At 44.6% G+C, this 20,907-nt stretch overlaps 1 protein-coding gene across 2 annotated transcripts in view; it reads right to left on the bottom strand.

The window, feature by feature from the left end:
• MCF2 (MCF.2 cell line derived transforming sequence) overlaps nt 1–20,907 on the bottom strand; it is an 830,978-nt gene that overhangs the window by 569,684 nt on the left and 240,387 nt on the right. For both annotated transcript variants that reach the window (XM_085607961.1, XM_085607960.1), the window contains exon 3: nt 6,406–6,520. In XM_085607961.1, the coding sequence (XP_085464087.1) occupies nt 6,406–6,520 (115 nt within the window). The remainder of the gene's footprint in view (nt 1–6,405; nt 6,521–20,907) is intronic.

Genomic DNA, 20,907 nt, shown 5'->3' with positions numbered 1-20,907 from the left:
TCATTTTTGTCTTGTTTTATTTATCAAAGCATAATCTATTTTCCTAACCTGGTGTGGAATCTTATTGTGGTGTTTTCACTGTATTGCTGTATGAAGTGTTGCACAAATACTTTAGGCATTGCCTCTTAAGTTAAGCCTGACTGCTCTGTGCCCACCTACCAGAGGGTTTGGACAGGATAATTTAGGTTGTGTTGTCACCTACCCTGACTAGGATTGTGGTTCCTGCTTGGAGAGGGTGCATAGCTCTGCCAACCAGAAACCCCAATTTCTAACAGCTGTCATTTGTCTTTCTCTTTACACCACTTATTTACTTCTATATTTGCTAGAGATGAAGTTCATTCTTGGCTTCAGTATCGGAAATGGATATCCTTGCTCCATTTTGGTACATTGACATCCATGTCTCCTTATTTTAGTCTTTGCTCTCAGTAGAGAGGGAGAGAGGTTTCATATACATAATGTGTGCTTAGCGACGTAAATATTTTGCACCAAGAACGATTACACTACTCTTTACTTTTTAGAACCGTGTTTTTTCTAAGATTGACCAAACTAAGCCTAAGCAAAGCCTGGCTCCATTTTGAATTCTAAACATGACTGTGTTTCCATTTCTTCTCTCTCCACAAACAAAGATTTGCCTACATGAATGTTTATCACTTGGTAGCTTGGTGAACTCTGGAGGAAGCTTTAATCTCAAATGTAACTTTTGAGGTCCTGACATTCTTCATGCCTCAAACTCAGTGACATATTAATTCTATAAGCCTGTCATTGGTTTGTGTGTAACTAGATCTGTACTGTCACACCCAATGACATTCAGGTAATACAGAGATGAAATTCATTTAGGGAATGGTGCAAGGAATTGTTGCATTTTATTCTGTATTGTGATTTGCTGAGCCTAAGTAACATTTTGCTCACCTCGCGAAGACGTATGATTTTTGCTGTGTATTTTCCTATAAAAGAGGGCTCATTTTAGAGTGTCATACTGAGGAACTTAAAAAAAGGGGATTTGGCAACCTGCACTCCTAATGTAGTCCTATATTTTAGTTGTCTAAAGACAATGAAAATGCAAAAAGTATTCTCTCAGTGATCTGAGGTGCTGCCTTTGTGTGACCTGTTCAACCCCTGGACAGGCTACAAAATATGACCACAAAATTATTCAAACAACAGTTTGAGCAAAGGCGCACTATCCACCCGCCCTATAAGGTGCAATATAATGGTGTGATTAAATTCCAAAAAAGTGAACTACACATGAAATTGATTAATAAACAAACATTAGTTGTCATAAAGGAAACAAAACACTTGACGTCAGTGTAAAATGCAAACAAGTTCCTGATATAAACCAAAAACGTAATCCAAAGTAAAACTCAAAAGAGTTGCTGTATCACGAGTCAGTTCATAATTGCTTATTGCTTGTCAATATTCTTCAACCAAAACATCAAAGATGACTGTTAAGCAGGAATCAAATTCTTCTTTATTTTCTTATGCAGAAAGCATTAGTATTTTCAGAGCATCGTCATGGTATCCCAATGCATTTCGGTTTCAGAACCTTCATCAGGGGAATGCTGTGAAAGTATATATACGTATATGTATGATTGTTTGTACAGATATCATCTTGAAAGATGCAAAACCAATTAAATAAACACAACTACATAAACGGAACATCTATTGTATTCCATGTTTTTACATTGTTCCAATGTTAACATCCAGTATTCTAACCTGCCAATGACGTATTCACAAATGACACAGAAGCGAATGATAATGAAAAACGGAGCAGTAAGATGTAACGACAAATGTACTAATTCATGTTCACCAAAATGGGGGTGCATATGTGAAGGATCACCGAAACCCGAGTGAACGGAAAAATGAATGAAGGAAAAATGAATGAAGTGAACACCCAGAGGGAAAGTGATCGCCATAGTGATGACCAATATTCCCTATGCTTCTTTAAAAAGTAGTGACCAAGAGATTCAAAGTGTTGGGAGGACTCACCTCCAAACGTATCTGCGCGCTAAAGGATGTCCGATACGGGAAAGTTGACCGTACTACAACAAACACGGTGAAAGACCTGTTACCAATTGTGACCAGGCGTGTTAGTTTGCCAGCAAGTCAAAAGTCTCAAGCTTCCAAGGAAACCCAAAAAGTTCTACTTACTTAACCGCTGTGAGGAAAGCATCTATATCATGAACCTCTCCACAAGAAAGTATGCGATGAAATTCAGAGTTGAGCATCTGTATGGATAATGTTTAAGATAATCAGTTTCGAGTTTGTAGCCGCTCGGATAAGCGGGTCAATAATCAAGAGAGTAGGTTCTATAGAGCTAATCGGTTACCTGCGCGTAAGCTGTATGCGAGACCTCGGCGGGGTTCAAAGTGCCAGCAGCTGGAGTGTGTAGCTATACGTGTACTGTGTTTGAAATCAGTATAAAAAGCGGACCACGTGACCTACGTGTGCTTGAGTTTAACATCGAAAGCGGACTGACCTGAGTGGTGATATGTTAGCGGTATGCGAACAATAAAGATTGAAAGAAAGAATGTAAAATCAACACCAGTGTAACAAAGTCAAGAGTTTACCATACCACAACGTGCTGATAAACGAAACGAACCATAGAGATACCCTTGTGATTCAGAAAGTCAACAAACTAAATGGAGGAAGAAAACATTTAAAAACACATATAAACATGAGCAATGCATTGATGAGAACAAATTTTGAACGTTAAGCATTGCGTAAGTGCAATCACATTTTGAACGTAGCTCTGTACTGGAACAGACAAAATCTTGTATGCACAAGTATATTGTAAAATAAAGTGAGAGGCACACACATCAACACACTATACCCCAACTTCGCTTCACGGTGCTAGACCAAGTGTCGGTACTAGCACATGTTGATTCAAACAGATATTTGGCTCAAAGAGAGACTTTTTGGATCTGTTTTTTGAAAACCCTTACCCCTTGTGGCCTGAATGATAAGATTGAACTAATTAATTTCCTGTGATGACATGCGGTTGCATATTGTTTAATTTCCAGGTACACCTCACGTTACATACCAAGGAGCAAACCGAATGTTACTATCTGTTTTCCTCTCACTTTATTTTACAATATACTTTTGCATACAAGATTTTGTCTGTTCCAATACAGAGCTACGTTCAAAATGTGATTGCATTTACGCAATGCTTAACGTTCAAAATTTGTTCTCATCAATGCATTGCTCATGTTTATATGTGTTTTTAAATGTTTTCTTCCTCCATTTAGTTTGTTGACTCTCTGAATCACAAGGGTATCTCTATGGTGCGTTTCGTTTATCAGCACGTTGTGGTATGGTAAACTCTTGACTTTGTTACACTCGTGTTGATTTTACATTCTTTCTTTCAATCTTTATTGTTCGCATACCGCTAACATATCACCACTCAGGTCAGTCCGCTTTCGATGTTAAACTAAAGCACACGTAGGTCACGTGGTCCGCTTTTTATACTGATTTCAAACACGGCGCACGTATAGCTACACACTCCAGCTGCTGGCACTTTGAACCCCGCCGAGGTCTCGGATACAGCTTACGCGCAGGTAACCAATTAGCTCTATAGAACCTACTCTCTTGATTATTGACCCGCTTATCCGAGCGGCTACAAACTCGAAACTGATTATCTTAAACATTACCCATACAGATGCTCAACTCTGAATTTCATCGCATACTTTCTTGTGGAGAGGTTCATGATATAGATGCTTTCCTCACAGCGGTCAAGTAAGTAGAACTTTTTGGGTTTCCTTGGAAGCTTGAGACTTTTGACTTGCTGGCAAACTAACACGCCTGGTCACAATTGGTAACAGGTCTTTTACCGTGTTTGTTGTAGTACGGTCAACTTTCCCGTATCGGACATCCTTTAGCGCGCAGATACGTTTGGAGGTGAGTCCTCCCAACACTTTGAATCTCTTGGTCACTACTTTTTAAAGAAGCATAGGGAATATTGGTCATCACTATGGCGATCACTTTCCCTCTGGGTGTTCACTTCATTCATTTTTCCTTCATTCATTTTTCCGTTCACTCGGGTTTCGGTGATCCTTCACATATGCACCCCCATTTTGGTGAACATGAATTAGTACATTTGTCGTTACATCTTACTGCTCCGTTTTTCATTATCATTCGCTTCTGTGTCATTTGTGAATACGTCATTGGCAGGTTAGAATACTGGATGTTAACATTGGAACAATGTAAAAACATGGAATACAATAGATGTTCCGTTTATATAGTTGTGTTTATTTAATTGGTTTTGCATCTTTCAAGATGATATCTGTACAAACAATCATACATATACGTATATATACTTTCACAGCATTCCCCTGATGAAGGTTCTGAAACCGAAATGCATTGGGATACCATGACGATGCTCTGAAAATACTAATGCTTTCTGCATAAGAAAATAAAGAAGAATTTGATTCCTGCTTCACAGTCATCTTTGATGTTTTGGTTGAAGAATATTGACAAGCAATAAGCAATTATGAACTGACTCGTGATACAGCAACTCTTTTGAGTTTTACTTTGGATTACGTTTTTGGTTTATATCAGGAACTTGTTTGCATTTTACACTGACGTCAAGTGTTTTGTTTCCTTTATGACAACTAATGTTTGTTTATTAATCAATTTCATGTGTAGTTCACTTTTTTGGAATTTAATCACACCATTATATTGCACCTTATAGGGCGGGTGGATAGTGCGCCTTTGCTCAAACTGTTGTTTGAATAATTTTGTGGTCATACTGAGGAACTTGCCATCTTATAGCCAGACTTGCCTTGCAGTCTTGCTTTGCCTGTATCTCAGAGTTGCTTTCCTGATTCTTTCAGAGCAGACTCCCATTTGACAAACCTCTTGCTGCACATATTAGCCTAATGCTAGACCATATTTGGTTTTGGCTATTGATTTTTGCATTTAACTGAGATCTACGTTTATTCTCTATTTGCTAATGAATGACTAACGATTTTGCCTACTGTAATGTTCTTTGAGCTTTTAATAAACCTTCATGTTTTAGGACTTTTAACTGACTCAAAAAGGCTTATTTAATGGACTGTGCTACTTGTTGTATTACACATTTTATCTCGTTAGGGGCGCATTTTATCATGCATTCTGGAGAATAACACCAACTCGATCCTGCGTAGGCATTTTATGTTAACATCCTAACAGATTATCAAAGATGGTCTTATCACTACCAAACATATTTCATTACTTTTCTTGTTTGCAAAACTGAAGTAACCCCTGCTTTTCACAAATCATTGGTGACAAGGCCATCCTTATCTATCTAACAGAAAACTCATTAGATTCAATAATTCAATTCAAATAATTCAATAACATATGAGTTGCTCTCTGTGCCTTCCACCGCCAGGCTGCCTTGACTTCAAGATTGTCATTGTCTGTCAAGCTGTTACTCTTCTACCGATAGGAACAGGGCTGTCTCAAGAGGGGGTGTCCAGTCTATATGACCCAGGCCCTGCGCCCTCACTGCTAAATCCACGTAGCCTGCTTTTAGGATATATTCTCAATAAGGCAGGTAAACTTAACCACCAGTAGGTGTCGCCATAACCAGAGAAGTGCTGCATCTCATCTGTGATCCGAGCCCCAGAAAAGCTTCTGGCAAGCCTGGATATGAAACCTCTTTGCTATATTGTCTGTGATTGTAATGCTTCTCATAACTAATTGCTTTTTTGGCTTGAAATCCGCTTAACTAAGCAATTGGAAACTTCACACCAGAGGTTCTTCCTCAGCAGTCCTGTTAATGGAACGTAGTTATTTGATTGAGTACAGTTCCCAAAGTTTTCCATCTTTGTGAGCATTTACTATGTATTTCTTCTAGTCTTTCTTTCAATGGCTCTTTGTTGTCTTTGGACGAGCTCCGCCCACTATTGCAGCTAAATATGCTAATCCTGAAGGGCCAGAGCTCTATACACGTTATATTTTTGCTTTAGATCATTTCAGTCTCCTATACAATAGCTTGCTCACCTTCACTTCTTTCAAAATCACTTTTTTTAAATGAAATTATTTTAAAATAATATAGTCTACCTTTCCATTGAAAACATGTTAATAGCGTTGCTACCACTGTATTTTGTTCAAATGCTTTTTTGGCTTAGATATGAGGACTTATGAAAGGCTTCTTGGAAAATAGTTTCATTTTTAGACAAGAGACCCACCTTCCTACAGTATGCGAAGCATAGTACACACCATGCTAACAGTATACATTCACAGCATTTCTTAGATTACTTTGCTGCATTTACAGAAACTGTTTGCACAATTCCATTTCATTACAAGCGTTTCAGGTGTCTAAAAAACATGCGCCTGGCACTTATAATATTTATATTGCACAGTATCTTGAATCCTGCATGTTGCACCACATTAGCAAAGCACTCTGCAGGGCTTTATGGAGAGTCATACCTTGGAATTGAAGTTAGGTAAGATAACACCTGCTTTAAAATCACTTCTGGTGCTTCATGAAAAGTAGCGTTCTCTGGGCATGTTATTATCCAGCAATCCTCCTTCCCTCGCCCACCTGGATGACACAATAAACCACATTAAATGTGCATATTTTTCAGATGACAATAAACACAACAATTACTTACATTCTTGCAATACTAAATCATTAAAGTGCTGCATTTTGATTGGCTCCAATACGTGGAAAAAGTAAAAAGAAAAATGGAATTCCTAGACAGAAACTCATATCCATGAAACACAAACCCTTTTATTTTAAAATGAGATCAAAACCTTCTGTGGCTACAGAAATGTTACTGTTTTAGAATGAAGACTGTATTAAGTGATAGAGAAGATTAATAGCCTGAGAAAGCAGATGTAAAAACCGAATGTGGGACTTAGATAAGGATCTCTCTCATTAAGTGTTGTAGCCCTGTAAAATATATTATGCCATGAATAACTAAAAATCGATACCTGTCCTGACATATCTTCAACCCTCTGCTTTACCACCTGCTTTAACACTTCTAGGCTCATTTACTGCAGCCTGCACCATAGGAAAGAAAAGCTTTAAATTGAACATTTTGCATTCAACAACATGGCATCAATTCTGTCTTGAATACAGAATCCCAGCAAACGACGTGTTTGTAAGAAATCTGTGGTGAAGCTACAGTAGACCACAGGTGAATAAAATCACAGAATGCGTCTGCTGTTGAAAGTACGTTTCTCTCAGACTGCAAGATTTGATTATGACATGGATGAGAAATATATTTGAGAATTTATAGAACATGTGTCATACTTTGTGTTCCTGCGTGCTAACTGTAATGACTATGACAAAATGAAGCCATTCATTTTGTTTATGGGCTTCAGTATCTCTGTTCCAGTAACACGGTGTTTAGATGAGTCACACTTATGTCATGAGTATAGTATAGTAGCGCCCTGGCTCGTCACCGGAACTCTCTCGTGAAGCTGCAGCAGAACACTGAGGAATCAGCCGACAGCCTTGTGCTTCTTTGGGTAAGTATATGCTTCACTCAGTCTACCAGCCTTTATCCTCCCTCTCAAGGCTGAGGAAGGTGTTTCTGATTTGCCAGTACATTGTGCCCTCATCTTAACTTCTAAAGCTCTTACCATAATTTCATGAGAAAATCACGTGAGAAAACTATTGTCTCTCTAGCGTGGGTCATCAAGTCCCAAGTGAAGATCAACATTTGTCACATGAACTCATAACAGCTCTTAAAATTAGAATGTTCACACCAACAAATGATTTACTTTGTGACTAAAATCGGTTATCTCCCTCTTTTATATGTACCTTTTTGTAAGCCTCAAAACCAGGCTTTCTCTGCAATGCATTTCAATAAGAAAAAATAGCTGAGACATCACCGGAAACAAAACTCATGTACAGTCCTGATCTTTGACGGGTAAGCTGAGCAGTGGGAGACCTGCTGGTACCCATTACCAAAAGTCACTAATTGTTCTTCTCCCTACCCCCTTGCTATATTAATTGTTGCTTTTCTTGTGTTTCTCTCTTGTGTTTTGCACAGGTACTTCAGAAAGAACCCCTGCAGCCCCACTTACCATCTATTGAGTGGTTTTATCTGCCGGAGATATCGTCTAGATCCTATTCAGGTGCATTTTGTTTTCACCTGTTAGTAGTTAGTGTTGCAGTAGTAGCATTTGGTCCTGATGAAAGCCATGATCACCATTTTTGATCATTAATGGCTGAAACATGTTGACCACTCTTGTTTTATTCTTTGACATCTAATGATACTCAATAAACATATTTCTTATTAGAAACTCAATTTTAACTGATCTCGCATATACACTGCACGCTTCACGTTATTTCACCACACCCAGGGTAGCTTTAGTCTCTGTTGCATTAGGCCTCACTAGATGATTAAGACCCAGAAAACATCCGTGAGCTCCTCCTTCTTTAGCCACCTTGGAGTTGCAGCTCTTTAACCACACCAGGCTGTGGGTAAAAGGAGGCCCCAGATGATGAAGCATGCCACTTCGGTGGGTGATGGGACTCCGTCCTCTTCATGAGGACTTTTTTTGCATGTTTGTAGCATTTGGATTTGTGGCTTTGGACAATTAGTCTGACGTTCGTAGACCCACGGATTTGTTGTTGTTTTCAGATTTAGATAAGAGGGGACTTTGTCCGTGCTGGTCTTTAAATTATCCCTTTGACCCCCGTTTTTTATCGGTAATTTTGCAAAATCAACTTCCCCAATTTCAGCCAGCTAAATCTCATTGAGATGTGCACCAAAAGAGGTTGATGATAAATGATTCCTGAACAATTGTCCGGGGCCAACCTTATGCTTTTACGCAGGAGTGGTCAATGAGAGCTCCTAAAGGCATTGTCATTCAGGTGGGCTCTGTACTTCAGCAGCAGAAGGGCTCTCCTCCTGAAAGACGTAATCCAGTGTCATCTCAAATGGCAGATAAGACTCTCTGCTTGCAGGTTGCGAATTGTTCGACCCACTACTGACTGAGCCGGCCTCCATTTTGAGGAACCCTAGGACAACAAATAGAGGACCATTTCGAAGCCTCCACCACATCCACGATGGTGCCGGAGCGCTCATGCAGCCTGTACCCCCCGGATGACAGCGTTGGAACCTTACTGGTATCCAGGCTAAGCATACTCCAAATCTAGTTCACCAGGTGACACACTTCCACTGAGCCACACTTCCTAGAATAATTTTAGGATAACTTTAGATCCGATTCATTTGTTTTCACCTTGTTGTTCTTTCTTCCACTGTCCTAAAGAGGCTCTGAATCTCAAACGGGTCCACACCACCATCTGCGGAGTCTGAATTTTTAAATCCTAAAAAATAACCTCACAGACACACACAAGGATACAGAGGGCTAAAAATAAGTAAGCACGACCATAATATGTACAAACAACTGAAAGACTAAAGAAAGTTTCTAGTTGCTACACAAATAAATAAAAAAACAGACATTGTATGGCACAGTTCAACCTTTCCCCCCGTTTTTCTCTTGTATATTAATTTTTTGTATTCATTTTTGTATTGTATTTTATATGTATAACTGTTTGGCAGAAGTGTTTGTTTAAACACTTTTCAGGTATATGTACCCGGAGTGAAGATTACTATGCGTGCTAAATAATCAAAATAAATAGTGTTTTGTATACTCATATGCATCACCAGTGATGAATTTAAAGTTTCACTTTGATAACAATTTATTCCCATATAATACCAGCTCTTTTGCTTATATGGCAGGTCAATCACAGCAGCACTTTTCTCTGCATGTTGCCCCAGGTTTAGTCACAGGCTGGATGTGACATGGCAACCACCAAGTTCATATACCTCGTTTACAGTCCTCAGGAATAATTTGTAGCATTCTCTCTCTTTTTTTTTTTTTTAAATAAAGTACTGGTCAGGTGACCCATTACCAATGGTATTCCTTGACCAACGTATCTGCACTTTTCACATGTGGGGGTGCAAACCAGTTCTGTAAGTGAATTGGCACTACTTAATTTAGTGCATGCTGGGGTCAGGGCACACAACCAAGAAAATTGGGAGGAGTTATTAGAGCTGGGAGAGGCAAAGCAGCTTTTTAAAGTTTCAAGTAGAGCCCTTCCCAACACACAGAACATCTTGCTAAGTACAGTAGAGGAGGTATGTTAATGTACGAGCTCCCAGGTCCAGCTTAGACCTGGGAAGCATTCACACCAAGCCAGAGAGTATTTTGAAAGACATTCACACGTGAAGTTCAATGGACTCCCACGTGCACTCCTCCAGGCAAATACAAACATCACACACATCTACTAACATACACACCCTCTCCATTTAAAAAAAAAAATTTTTTTTATTATTTCCAAAACAGAAATATTCAATCATGATCAGAATACAAAGGCGAACAGGTACTCATTTAACGAGAACACACCCTGGTCGCACCCAGGTATAAGTGACATAGCCCTAGTCAACAGATACTGTGTACCGTTCTTCAATATAATAGTATCAACTGTTAACAAGATCATTGATAAGCAACATATTAGTGACGACCAGTTATGTATAAGAAACAGGGGAGAGACACCTGTGTCGCACACTTAAGAATACAAAACAAAACTTACATCCCTCCCTCTTATCCCTCCCCCCTCCCCGGCGTATTACACATATCAACATTTATGGCAACAGCAAGGTGTAGCACAAAGGAACGCAATACAGGTATACTGTAGCAAATATCAGGGAGTTCTGCTGCGTCAGACACAGATGTAGTCAGGGGTACGATAGGTACAGACAGCCAGTTACTGAATATACATTGGTGAGGGTAAAACAGCCGGGTCTCCAACCGTGTGGTCTGCATCCAGATCAACGTCTGGGACTTTCAGCAAGACTACTAATGCCTCCCAAGCCCTTGCTGCCTCAAAAGCTTTCTCGCTATTTGCTCGGTTAGCCAGCTGTAATCTAACGGTGTCTTCACATTCCCCCCATTTAAGGAGGTCAGCCTTCCATCTTTGAACACTAGGGCCCATCTTGGATTTCCAATGTGCAGTAATGTCTCTTTTAGCCAAGATAAGGTGCAGGTCCAAAAACTTACTAGTGATCTTGTTCTTAGATGTATGAGGAAACCAGTGCACCAGACAAATGGCTATAGTGGGCTCTACTTCTCGCTCAGTAATGTCGCACAAGAGCGTAACCACCTCTTCCTAATACGTCCCTAGCTGGGGGCAGTCCCACATCATGAGACGGAAATCCTCACCCTCCGTGTTGCATCGCGGACACATTGCTGTATCCGTGCCGAAGTACTTATTAATTTTTGCCGGGGTGAGGTACGCCCGGTGCAGAATAAAAATGTGCACCAGTTGGAAACGGGCATTTCTAGAGCTCTTCCACGCCCGTTCAACTAGCTCAGCCCACACTTTCTCGGGAATCTCTTCACCCAAGTCCTCGTCCCACTTCTGTCGCAGCACCAGCAATGGAGTCAGTGCCTCGTGTGTCATACGCCTATATAGGCAGTTAACTGCCTTAAAGGTTCCCGCCGCTAACACTACATACTGGCAGGCCATTGAGGTTTGTGGTTCAGACAACCCTTCTCTCCAATGCTTTTGGATGGCCACAACGAGGGCCAAGTGGAATGGAAAGTCTCTGTGAGGCAGGTCGTACCTGTCCTGTAATGCACCGAAGGGAAGCAAGGTGTTGTCCTCATATAGGTCCCCAATCGTATACAGACCCTTCTCTTTCCAGTCGGTCAGCGCAGTCCAGTTGCCCCCATGCTGTAGTGCATTGCACATGGCCAAAGGGATCTCAGGGGCATAAGGACACGCGATCTGCGCCCTCTTCTGGCTCCTGTTCTAGCAAAGCTGAAACATCCGTAACTCGTTAGTGAGTGCCTTGAGCCGCAGCGGCAGTAGTAAAATGATTCGGGAGATTACCTGCCCCGGGCCTGCCCTTCGTCCTGTTCACCCAGCCCTCGAAATTCCAACTCTACTGCTTGGGTAAGCCACGGTAATTGGGCCGCCTAGTAGTATGTCTCAAGGTCAGGAACCGCTAAACCACCGTCGGTCTTTGGTCTCATTAGTGTTTTCAGCGCCACCCTCCATCTGCCAGCAGCCCAGAGAAACCCTGTAATCATCGATTGAAGCTGTTTAAAAATCGGCGCAGGTATCCAGACTGTCAGGGTTTTAAAATAGTACAGCAGCCTGGGGAGGGTCACCATCTTAAGGAGGGTCACTCGGCCAGCCACAGAGAGGCAGGGTTCCCCAGAATTCAAGGTTGCTTTTAAGGCTCTGGATGGCTCTACCCACATTACCCTCTAGTAAGTCAGTCTGCGTATGATAGATTTGGGTCCCAAGATACGTCAGGCAACGATATTCCCACTGCACCCCGTCTGTAATTAGAGGGCCACCAGACAGTGGGGCAGCGAGGAACAGGCAAGACTTCACCCAATTCACCTTAAGTCCAGCACCAGCGTCAAGGTCATGAAGTAAACGCTTTGCTCCGGCGAGGGTGTTGGACGTATTTGCTAAAAACAGGAGTAGATCATCGGCGTAAAGCGCAATGTAATGGGTTAAACCATGCACACAAAGCCCCAGATACCACAGCGCCATCCTGGCCTGGGCCGCTAGGTGCTCCATTGCCAGGGGAAATAACAGAGGGGAGAGCGGGCAGCCCTGCCTCGTCCCACGGCTCACAGCGCAGGCATGTCAAATCAGTCCACCCGTTTTAACCTGAGCAGTGGATGCTTGTATAATAATGCCGTCCAAGCTACAAAAGTATCACCCAAGCCAAAACTGCGCATGACTTGAAATAAATAGGGCCATTCTAAACTGTTGAATGCTTTCTCTATATCGACCGATAAAATGGCAGCTGATGCTTTCGGGAAAGTGTCAGCTTCTAATATACGAATCAGGCGTCTCACATTTATGGCTGTGTTCCTTGTCGGGATAAATCCCGCCTGATCCCTGTGTACTAAGTGGACCATGTGTGGGAGAAGCCCGGTTGCGAAGATCCAACTTAAAATCTTATAATCAGTAGTAAGCATGGACAGCTGGCGATAAGCGGCCCTATCAGAAGGCGGTTTCCCTGGCTTCAGCAGTGGAATAATTATGGCTTCGCGGGTGGCGGCAGGCAGTTGCGCTTCGCCACATTATAAAGTATCACTAACTTAGGAGCCAGCAGATCAATGTAGGTCAGATAAAACTCAATCGGCAGGCCATCTGCCCCAGGGGTCTTTTTCCGCACCATATGTTTGATCGCTCCCCGAACTTTTCCAATTGTTATATCTTGGCCTAGCAGCTCCGCCTGTGCCCTGTCGAGTTTTGGAAGATCAGCTGCAGCGAGAAACTCACCAAGGATATCATCATTCAATGTCACCTTGCGCTGATAGAGATCCGTATAATAAGTGAGGAACTGATCATTAATAATTTCTCCAGCTGGGCTACACAATTCCAGTATGATCGTCCCCCATCTAGCGGGTTGGCTAACCAACCCAACACCACTCCGGATTTGTCACACTCAGCATGAGCGCACGCTAAGTGTTTTTTATAATCAAAACAGCGCAGCCTCTCAACCCACGTGGCGACCGCTTCCCTCACCTCCAGCAAGCCCTGCTGTCGATCAGGTTGCCCGGGTCGTTCTTGTTCCGCTTCACACAGGCGCTGAGCCGCAGTCTCTATTGCCTCTATTACCCTCATCATGTTGGTAATGCAGAGACCCCTTAGCCAAGCCTTAAAGGCATCTCATTCCACAGCAGACGAGGACGCCATGCCAGTATTCTTGAGAAAATATTGGGTAACGCTAGCCCCACCACCTCGCGAAACTGGTCGTCTAACAGTTCTGGAGATAAGCGCCATGCCGGGATTGTAGGACGCGCCTGGACCCAAGGTATTCGTAGGAGTAAAGGGTTATGATCTGGGAGTGTTCTGGTGAGGTACTCACTATGTTTGACTGCTGCGTGAATATCTGTGGAACACAGGATCGCATCTAAACCAACATGGAGCTCATGCAGTGCTGAAAAGAAGGAATAATCGTGAGCTCCCGGGTGGTGTGCTCTCCATGTATCAACTAACCCCCATCTATGCTGCCACTCCCTTCTAGCCTTAGAGATCGTATGAATAGGCACGTCAGGGAGAGGTGGATGAGACCTATCCAGGGAAATATCAGGAACAGAGTTAAAGTCCCCGCCCATAATCACTGACCCAGTCAGGTGTGACGGCAGTTTCGCGGATAGCTGGGAGAAAAAGGCCGGCTGCTCCGTCTTGGGTGCATATATGCTGCTCAGCACTACATCCCTGCCATTGAGTCGACCCGCAACCATCACATATCTCCCCTCTGAGTCTGCTAGCTGCTGCCTAGGCTGGAAAAGAACCCCTGCCCTGACCCATATTAATACTCCCCGCGCAAAGGCAGAATAAGTTGTATAAAAAACCTGACCCCGCCATCTATGCTGCAGGGCGAGACCCTCTTGACGTGTGATGTGCGTTTCCTGAAGGAAGGCGATTTAAACCCCTCTACGCACTAAGTACGCATGTATCTTGTGGCGGCGCACCATTGTATGCATGCCCCTGACATTCCATGTTATGCATTTTAATTGAAGTGACGAACCCATGACAGAGCTGTGCACAGTACCCTAGTAATCTTCTTAATGTGACAAAGACATCCTGTTACAAAACAGGGAAAAAAAAAAACTCCCCCTCCCCCGAACAGGCACTAAAATGCTAGTCCCCATCCAAACTAACTATACGCTTGGTATCCTCTAGTAACTACAGAGGAGCAAGGGGGAAAGCGGCTGCGAGCGGGCATTGCCTTGCAACGTAAACAACACCCAATGCAGCGCCCATGTCTCTAACTGCCCCCATTTTCCTGCATCCAGGGATGCATTACAATGAGCCTGGAGATCCCCCCTCACCACTCTATCACCCCAACGGTGTAAGAAAAGACAGTGCGGTGCCGGGAGGCAAGGGAAAAGAATAAGCGGCAGACAAGAGGAAGAGAAAGAGCGAGGCAGAGCTAGTTTAAGGAATCAGAGCAGTCGAATAATATCATCAGCTGTTCCTGGAGTAACATGCGGTAACTTAACACTGTCACCTTGGGACTCATCCGAGGCCAAACCACCGGATGCCTTTGCCGACACAGTTTCTGCTCCAGACAGCATTTTATGGTCTTGCAATAATTCCGATACCACCGCAGTGCATCAGACCTCTCCATCTGGGAGGCACTTGGTGTTCACATGGGGTTGTGACGATGCCTTGTCCGTCGAGTTATTTGCGGGCGTTGCTCCACGGGGGGAGGCGTGCGCCTGCGCTCTGACGGCCCGCGGCCCGTTTTGTAGGATTCAATCCAGTCCCAAACCTACTTGGTATCATCACAAAAGTGAGTCTTGCCATCCAAGACTATCCGCAGTCGAGCCAGGAACCTCAAGGAGTACTGGAGCCCTTCATCACGCAAGTCCCTCTTGACCGCTACAAAGGACGTGCCGCGGCGTTGGAGCTCCAACGTATAATCAGGGAAGATCGACACCTTGCTATTATCCACTGTGTAGGGCCCTGACGAGCACGCTTTCTGCAGTAGAAAATCCCTGTCTTTGTAATGAAGGAGTCGAGTGAACACCGGTCGAGAGGGCCTCCCCAGTGCCGGGGGTCAGGCAGGGACCCGGTGAGCCCTCTCCAGGGTATAGAACTGGGTCAATCCAGCAGGTGCCACCACATCCCGAAGCAAGCCCTCCAGGTAGTCAATCATATTAGCACCTTCCACTCCCTCCCGCAGACCCAGCACCCTTATATTGTTTCTGCGGTTACGCCCTTCAGCATCCTCAGCTCTTTTCTCCAGCGATTGAACTCTGTGAGAGATATCCCCCATCTGGACCGAGAGGGATTGCTGCACTGGCGCCATATATGCCAGAGAGGCCTCTGTTTGCTTCACCCTGTCAGCCAGCTTGGTGTGTTCTGCTTGCAGGAGCCCCAGCCCCACCGCCACATTGGCAATGTCCTGATGTAGAGTGTCTTTGGTATCCGCTATAGCCTGCAAGATCTGGGCCAATTGCTGCTGGATTAAATTGTCGGCTGGCGGTTCGGGTGACTCCTGCCGTCTGCGTTCCAAAGCCGACTCATCCTGGTTCTGGGGAACCCCCGTCTGCTTGCCCCTGGGTTTCCCCATGTCCCCAGGAGTGCAAAACCACCAACCAGGTATAGATGAACAGTGGTGCCCACCAGCGCAGTTCCCTGGAGAGGTACAAATGGCAACCCCCACATATCAGGGTGAAAGTGTCATCCAGGTATCGCCCCTATTTGTTGTCCATGCGGAGCACGAATGGCCAGGCACTGGTGTCCAGTCACCACAAGCAGGTCCAAGGCCAGAGACACGGTGCACTCAGATGTCACGCGCCCCTCTTCTCTCCGGGCAAGAAGCCCAGCATGCGGCGATACTGGCAGGAATGGAGCACGGCTGCTTCCTCGGCAGGATCAAACGCCCCCCCGTCCCAAGAGGAGCAGGGATCTCACGCCGACAGCCCGACCACGGCCACTCACTTCTTCAGTCCATGGAGTCACAGAGTCAGAGCTCCCAGAGGGTATATGTCCAAGGTCCGCAGCGCTCAGCCCCAAGCAACAGGAAAGAGCGCACAGCACACAGGTGAGCAATCCCAATCTCAATCTCCTGGCCCCCGACAGGAGCAGCCGCACTCACCCCAGCAGGGCCATAGTGTGATGCTCTGGTTCCATTCACCGCCTGCCACAAGGATCCCCCACTCCAGCCTGCCAAGGAGGGTACAATGAGCTTCAGTGGCGTCGCAGTGGTGGGTCCCTGCCTGCCGCACCATCAGCAAAATGGTGCCGGCCTCCAAATGCACCAACCCTGCCAGCAGCGAGGGACCTCCTGGCCGTGCAGCATAAGGAAGGCCCCCTTCCCCGGCAGCCCATACAATAAAAAGACCGCAGTAATAAGATGGCTCAGCTTGGCCCCAGAGCAGTCGCCAGGATCACAGGCAGGCGCATGAGGGCCCCGTCGCAGCACGCGATTCTCCACACTGGAAGAACACCACGTTGGGAAGCGCTCACCTCAGCGGCCCCCTCCAGGCAGCACCAGATTAGCAGAGGCCCCGTAGAATCTCCGACGCAAACAGGTAACCACGAGGAACAGGCGGGCGCCCTCCGCATCCACCAGTCTAATCACTCCGAATCAGCGCGAGCCGCCATCTTGGGGCTTCGGAGACGGAGCCTCTCCGCTCGCTCCTCATGGTGTGCACGGCTCCACGGGCACCCGGGACCCCCAAAAGTCAGGCCCAGGTGCCACCTAGTCACAGTGGGGCCAAGTGCATGCTCCCGGAATCGGGGCAACAGCAATTGTAGAGGACAAGTATGCGGGCCGTCACGGAGCTCCGAGCTCACGCATCCGTCGCCATCAGCTCAGTAGCCACGCCCCCCATACACACCCTCTCCATGAATGTTACAGACATGATGGTGGTAAAATGGCCCAGTTACAATACACCGGATGGACTTTTTACAAAGGAGAAGCTGTAGGCAATTCCCCTGCCGGAGTACAGACAAAACAGTCACTAGAATTATTTTGTGATCACCACCTGTCTCTCATAGCCCTGGTGGAGATGGCAGTAGCCACCGTCTCAAAGAGGGATGCACTTTGGACAAGCCTCATGACTTCAAAGGTTTTATGTCCATAAAATAGGGGCATCCTCAGTAAGCTCACAGAATGGTCAAGCAAATTGGGGTAAGAACCAATAGCTTCACACTGAAAAAAGGCACTGGGAGGGGCAGCACAGCATAAAAGAGCTTTGCAGGGGACTTTAAAAAATGCAATTGATGTGATTTCTGACAATTTTTGCATGGTTGGGCAATCTCATATTGCCTGGAAGACCAAAAGAACCACCCCTATACTTGCATTGGCACATTCACTGAGTGTAGATGTCTTTCCCCCATTGGAGTGGAGAATTCCTTTATAAAAATGAACACATTTCCTTTGCTAGGAGGATATTTCCACAGCAGAAAATCAACCAAGGCATCAGAGCTCCAGTAAGAGGAATAGGATTTACATTCCATCTCCGAGAATTGAAGGACATTTGACACACCTCTTACCTTGGGGTCCTTCGGAGAAGGGAAACAGAGTCTTCAGGACTCCACACCATTTGGTCCTGGACCAGAAAATCCTGGATGCAGCCTGTAACAAAGGCTCTCATGCTAACCCTCAGAGAAGAGGATGACCACCACATATGCTTTTAGACAGTGACTGTAAAAAATACCGCTTTCTCATGGTTGGCCAGTGCCTAAGGGCGTTTTTGCATAAACATGAATACCTATGGTTTTGTAGTGCTTTATACATGCTTTGATATGGTATATGTACACACCTAAACAAGTTCAACCATTTTGTGAGGAAACATATCACACTAACGTATCTGACACACATTGCAATAGGGAAGCCAACTATATACAAAATAATATAATACCAGACTTTACATTGATTGAAGCAATGATTATGTCAATCTTTAAGTACCAGGCAATCCTGAACAGTTTTGGGATTCATAGATTTGTGAATGCATCCGCAACCATGTGACATTCTAATATTATTCCTTACATCAATAGCAGGCGACTTGCCACACTGGCCAATTCAAGAATATACTTGTATCCCAAGGACATATGAAGGGGTCCGATATGAAAACTCAAAAAAAAGTTCTATTTATGGACAATTTGGAAGTGCAGAGGAATGAAGAGGTTTTGATTGTAAGAGGAAAGCTCTATTAAAAAAGACTCCTACATAGATTCCCTGCCTCTTTACAGGGAAATTGTAAAAGGGCCATCATGGTACTTTAGAGCGCTCACAGGTACACAGAAGCAGCTTGATGGCTGGCACCTTCTTGTCTGGAAGGGCTGGAGGAATGGCATAAAAATTGCACCCCTGCAAAGACATCAGCAACCCCCGTGTTCAAATCTGGGACAGAACCTTGGCTGCAGGAATGGTGTTACCTCAGGCTGAGAGGATTACCAGAAACAATGAGGAAAATGCTCAAGGAACTGGAATGCAGATGAGAGAATACACTGAACAATGTATGGACTTACGTTGGGCATCTTGAACTGGTCCGATATTTATTGCAATACTGTCACAATCACTATGGGATTTATTTGGATCTCAGCAGACGGAATACTCAGTCACAAACGTGACGGAATCCATCCGCTGTATTAAAATCTCCATAGGATATAATAGGATCGCAATACGGTAGACAGGATATCAGTCACGTTTGTGACGGAGTATTCCCCTCCACCAAGACTGAAATCAGGCCGAATATATGGAGCTGTGTAAACATCTGGAACATTGCCCAAGTAGGCTGAGAATTTTGATGCATCATGTTAGCTCATCATTTGTCACAGTCCATTTACTACAGGAAGTTTTACAAGTAGTGTCTATAGTCCCGAAAGAACTTTGAAATCATAGTGGTGGAAAATGAAAAAGAATTTGTCAATCACAGTATAGCCGAAGTGTCAAAGCGCTAAGGAAGGTAGCCTGTAGCAGGCTAAAATTGCCCAAGAGATGACTAAGGGGTTTGAGAGGAGAAAAGTCATGTTTTCAGATGTTTTTAAAAATGACAAGCGAGTCAGCATCAGAAATGTAAATTGCCAAGATATTCCACAGTTTGGCATCGGCCACCGAGATGGAGCAGCCTTGTCATCTGGCCCTCCAAAATCTGGGAATCATCACCTTCTTACGGAAGGAAGATCTGAGAAGCCTGCTGGGAGAATACCAACGGAAGAGTGAATTAAGTTGCATGGGGCCTTTCTGATGCAGGGCTCAGAAAACCATGCTGACAGTGAGCCAGTGAAGGGAACAAATCCAGTCGTGACAATGAGGCGCCTAGGAATATTAAGAATAAGCCAGGCACCCGCATTCTGAGTGACTTGAAGTTTATTAAGTCAAGAAGCATTAATGTTGAGGTACAATGAGTTGCAATAGTCCAACCTCGAGGTGACAAATGCGATGATGACTAATTGGCGGAGTTCCAAAGGAATACAGGGAAAGATCGGTCTAAGGGTCCTGCTGATGAGGAAGCAGGTTCTAGTGGGGCGGCTGACCTGCTTTCACAACTTAAGGTATTTTCGAATAAGACACCCAGGTTTTTGGCTGACGTGACTGGAGTGGGGAGGGGAGGGGACCACAATCCTCCGGCCAACATACATTGGAGCGATGGATTCTTGAGTGCCAAACACCAATACCTCAGTTTTATCTGCATTTAGTTTTAAGACATTGTCTTTCGCCATCTACTGATGTTGGACATACCAGGATTAAACTTCTCAGCCACAGATGTCAGGTCATTTGAGAAAGACACGATTATCTGGGTGTCACTTGCATACAATAGCACCTGGAACCCAAAAGAGCGCACCAATTCAGCCAGCAGGGCAACATACACATTAAAAAGAGTCCGGCTTAGGGAGGAGCCTTGGTGCACCCCACAGGGAAGACTAAAGGCTTCCGCCTTGAAAACCCCACAGCTTACAATTTGTACCCTATTGGTTAGAAAAGAGAGGAGGGGCTTTAGGGTAGTCCCAGAGACACTGACTTGATGCAGGTGTTGAATCATCTGTACAGGTGAGACGTTGTTAAATGCTGCAGACAAATCAAGCATTACCAGAATGGCTCTCAACCCTGGTGGATACTGTCTGCAGCCACGTTGAGGGCGGACTGTGGCCACTCCTGAACCATTTTGCGAGGGTTCAAGGATGCCATGAGTCTCGACAAATGTAACCAATTCCAGGCTAGAAAACATTTCAAATATCTTGACAGGAGCTGACAGCAAGGATATGGGGCAGGTCTGCATTGTTTTTTTTTTTAGTAACCGAGTGACGATTGCTTCCATCCGTGGGGTGGGGAAGATTCCAAATTGCAGCGTGAGGGTGAACACCATCTGCACAAAGTCAGCGATTGGGTCCGTGGCCAAAAGAAGTGTTTTGAAGTAGTAGACAGGGATTAGACGAAGATCCAGATTTAATGCTCAACATTAAGTTCTTGG

This window comes from Triturus cristatus, chromosome 5_2 (assembly GCF_964204655.1).
Source record: "Triturus cristatus chromosome 5_2, aTriCri1.1, whole genome shotgun sequence".
Lineage (NCBI taxonomy): Eukaryota > Metazoa > Chordata > Amphibia > Caudata > Salamandridae > Triturus > Triturus cristatus.
Note: the sequence above shows the minus strand (reverse complement) of the source record. Positions and strands in the feature narration are given on the sequence as shown.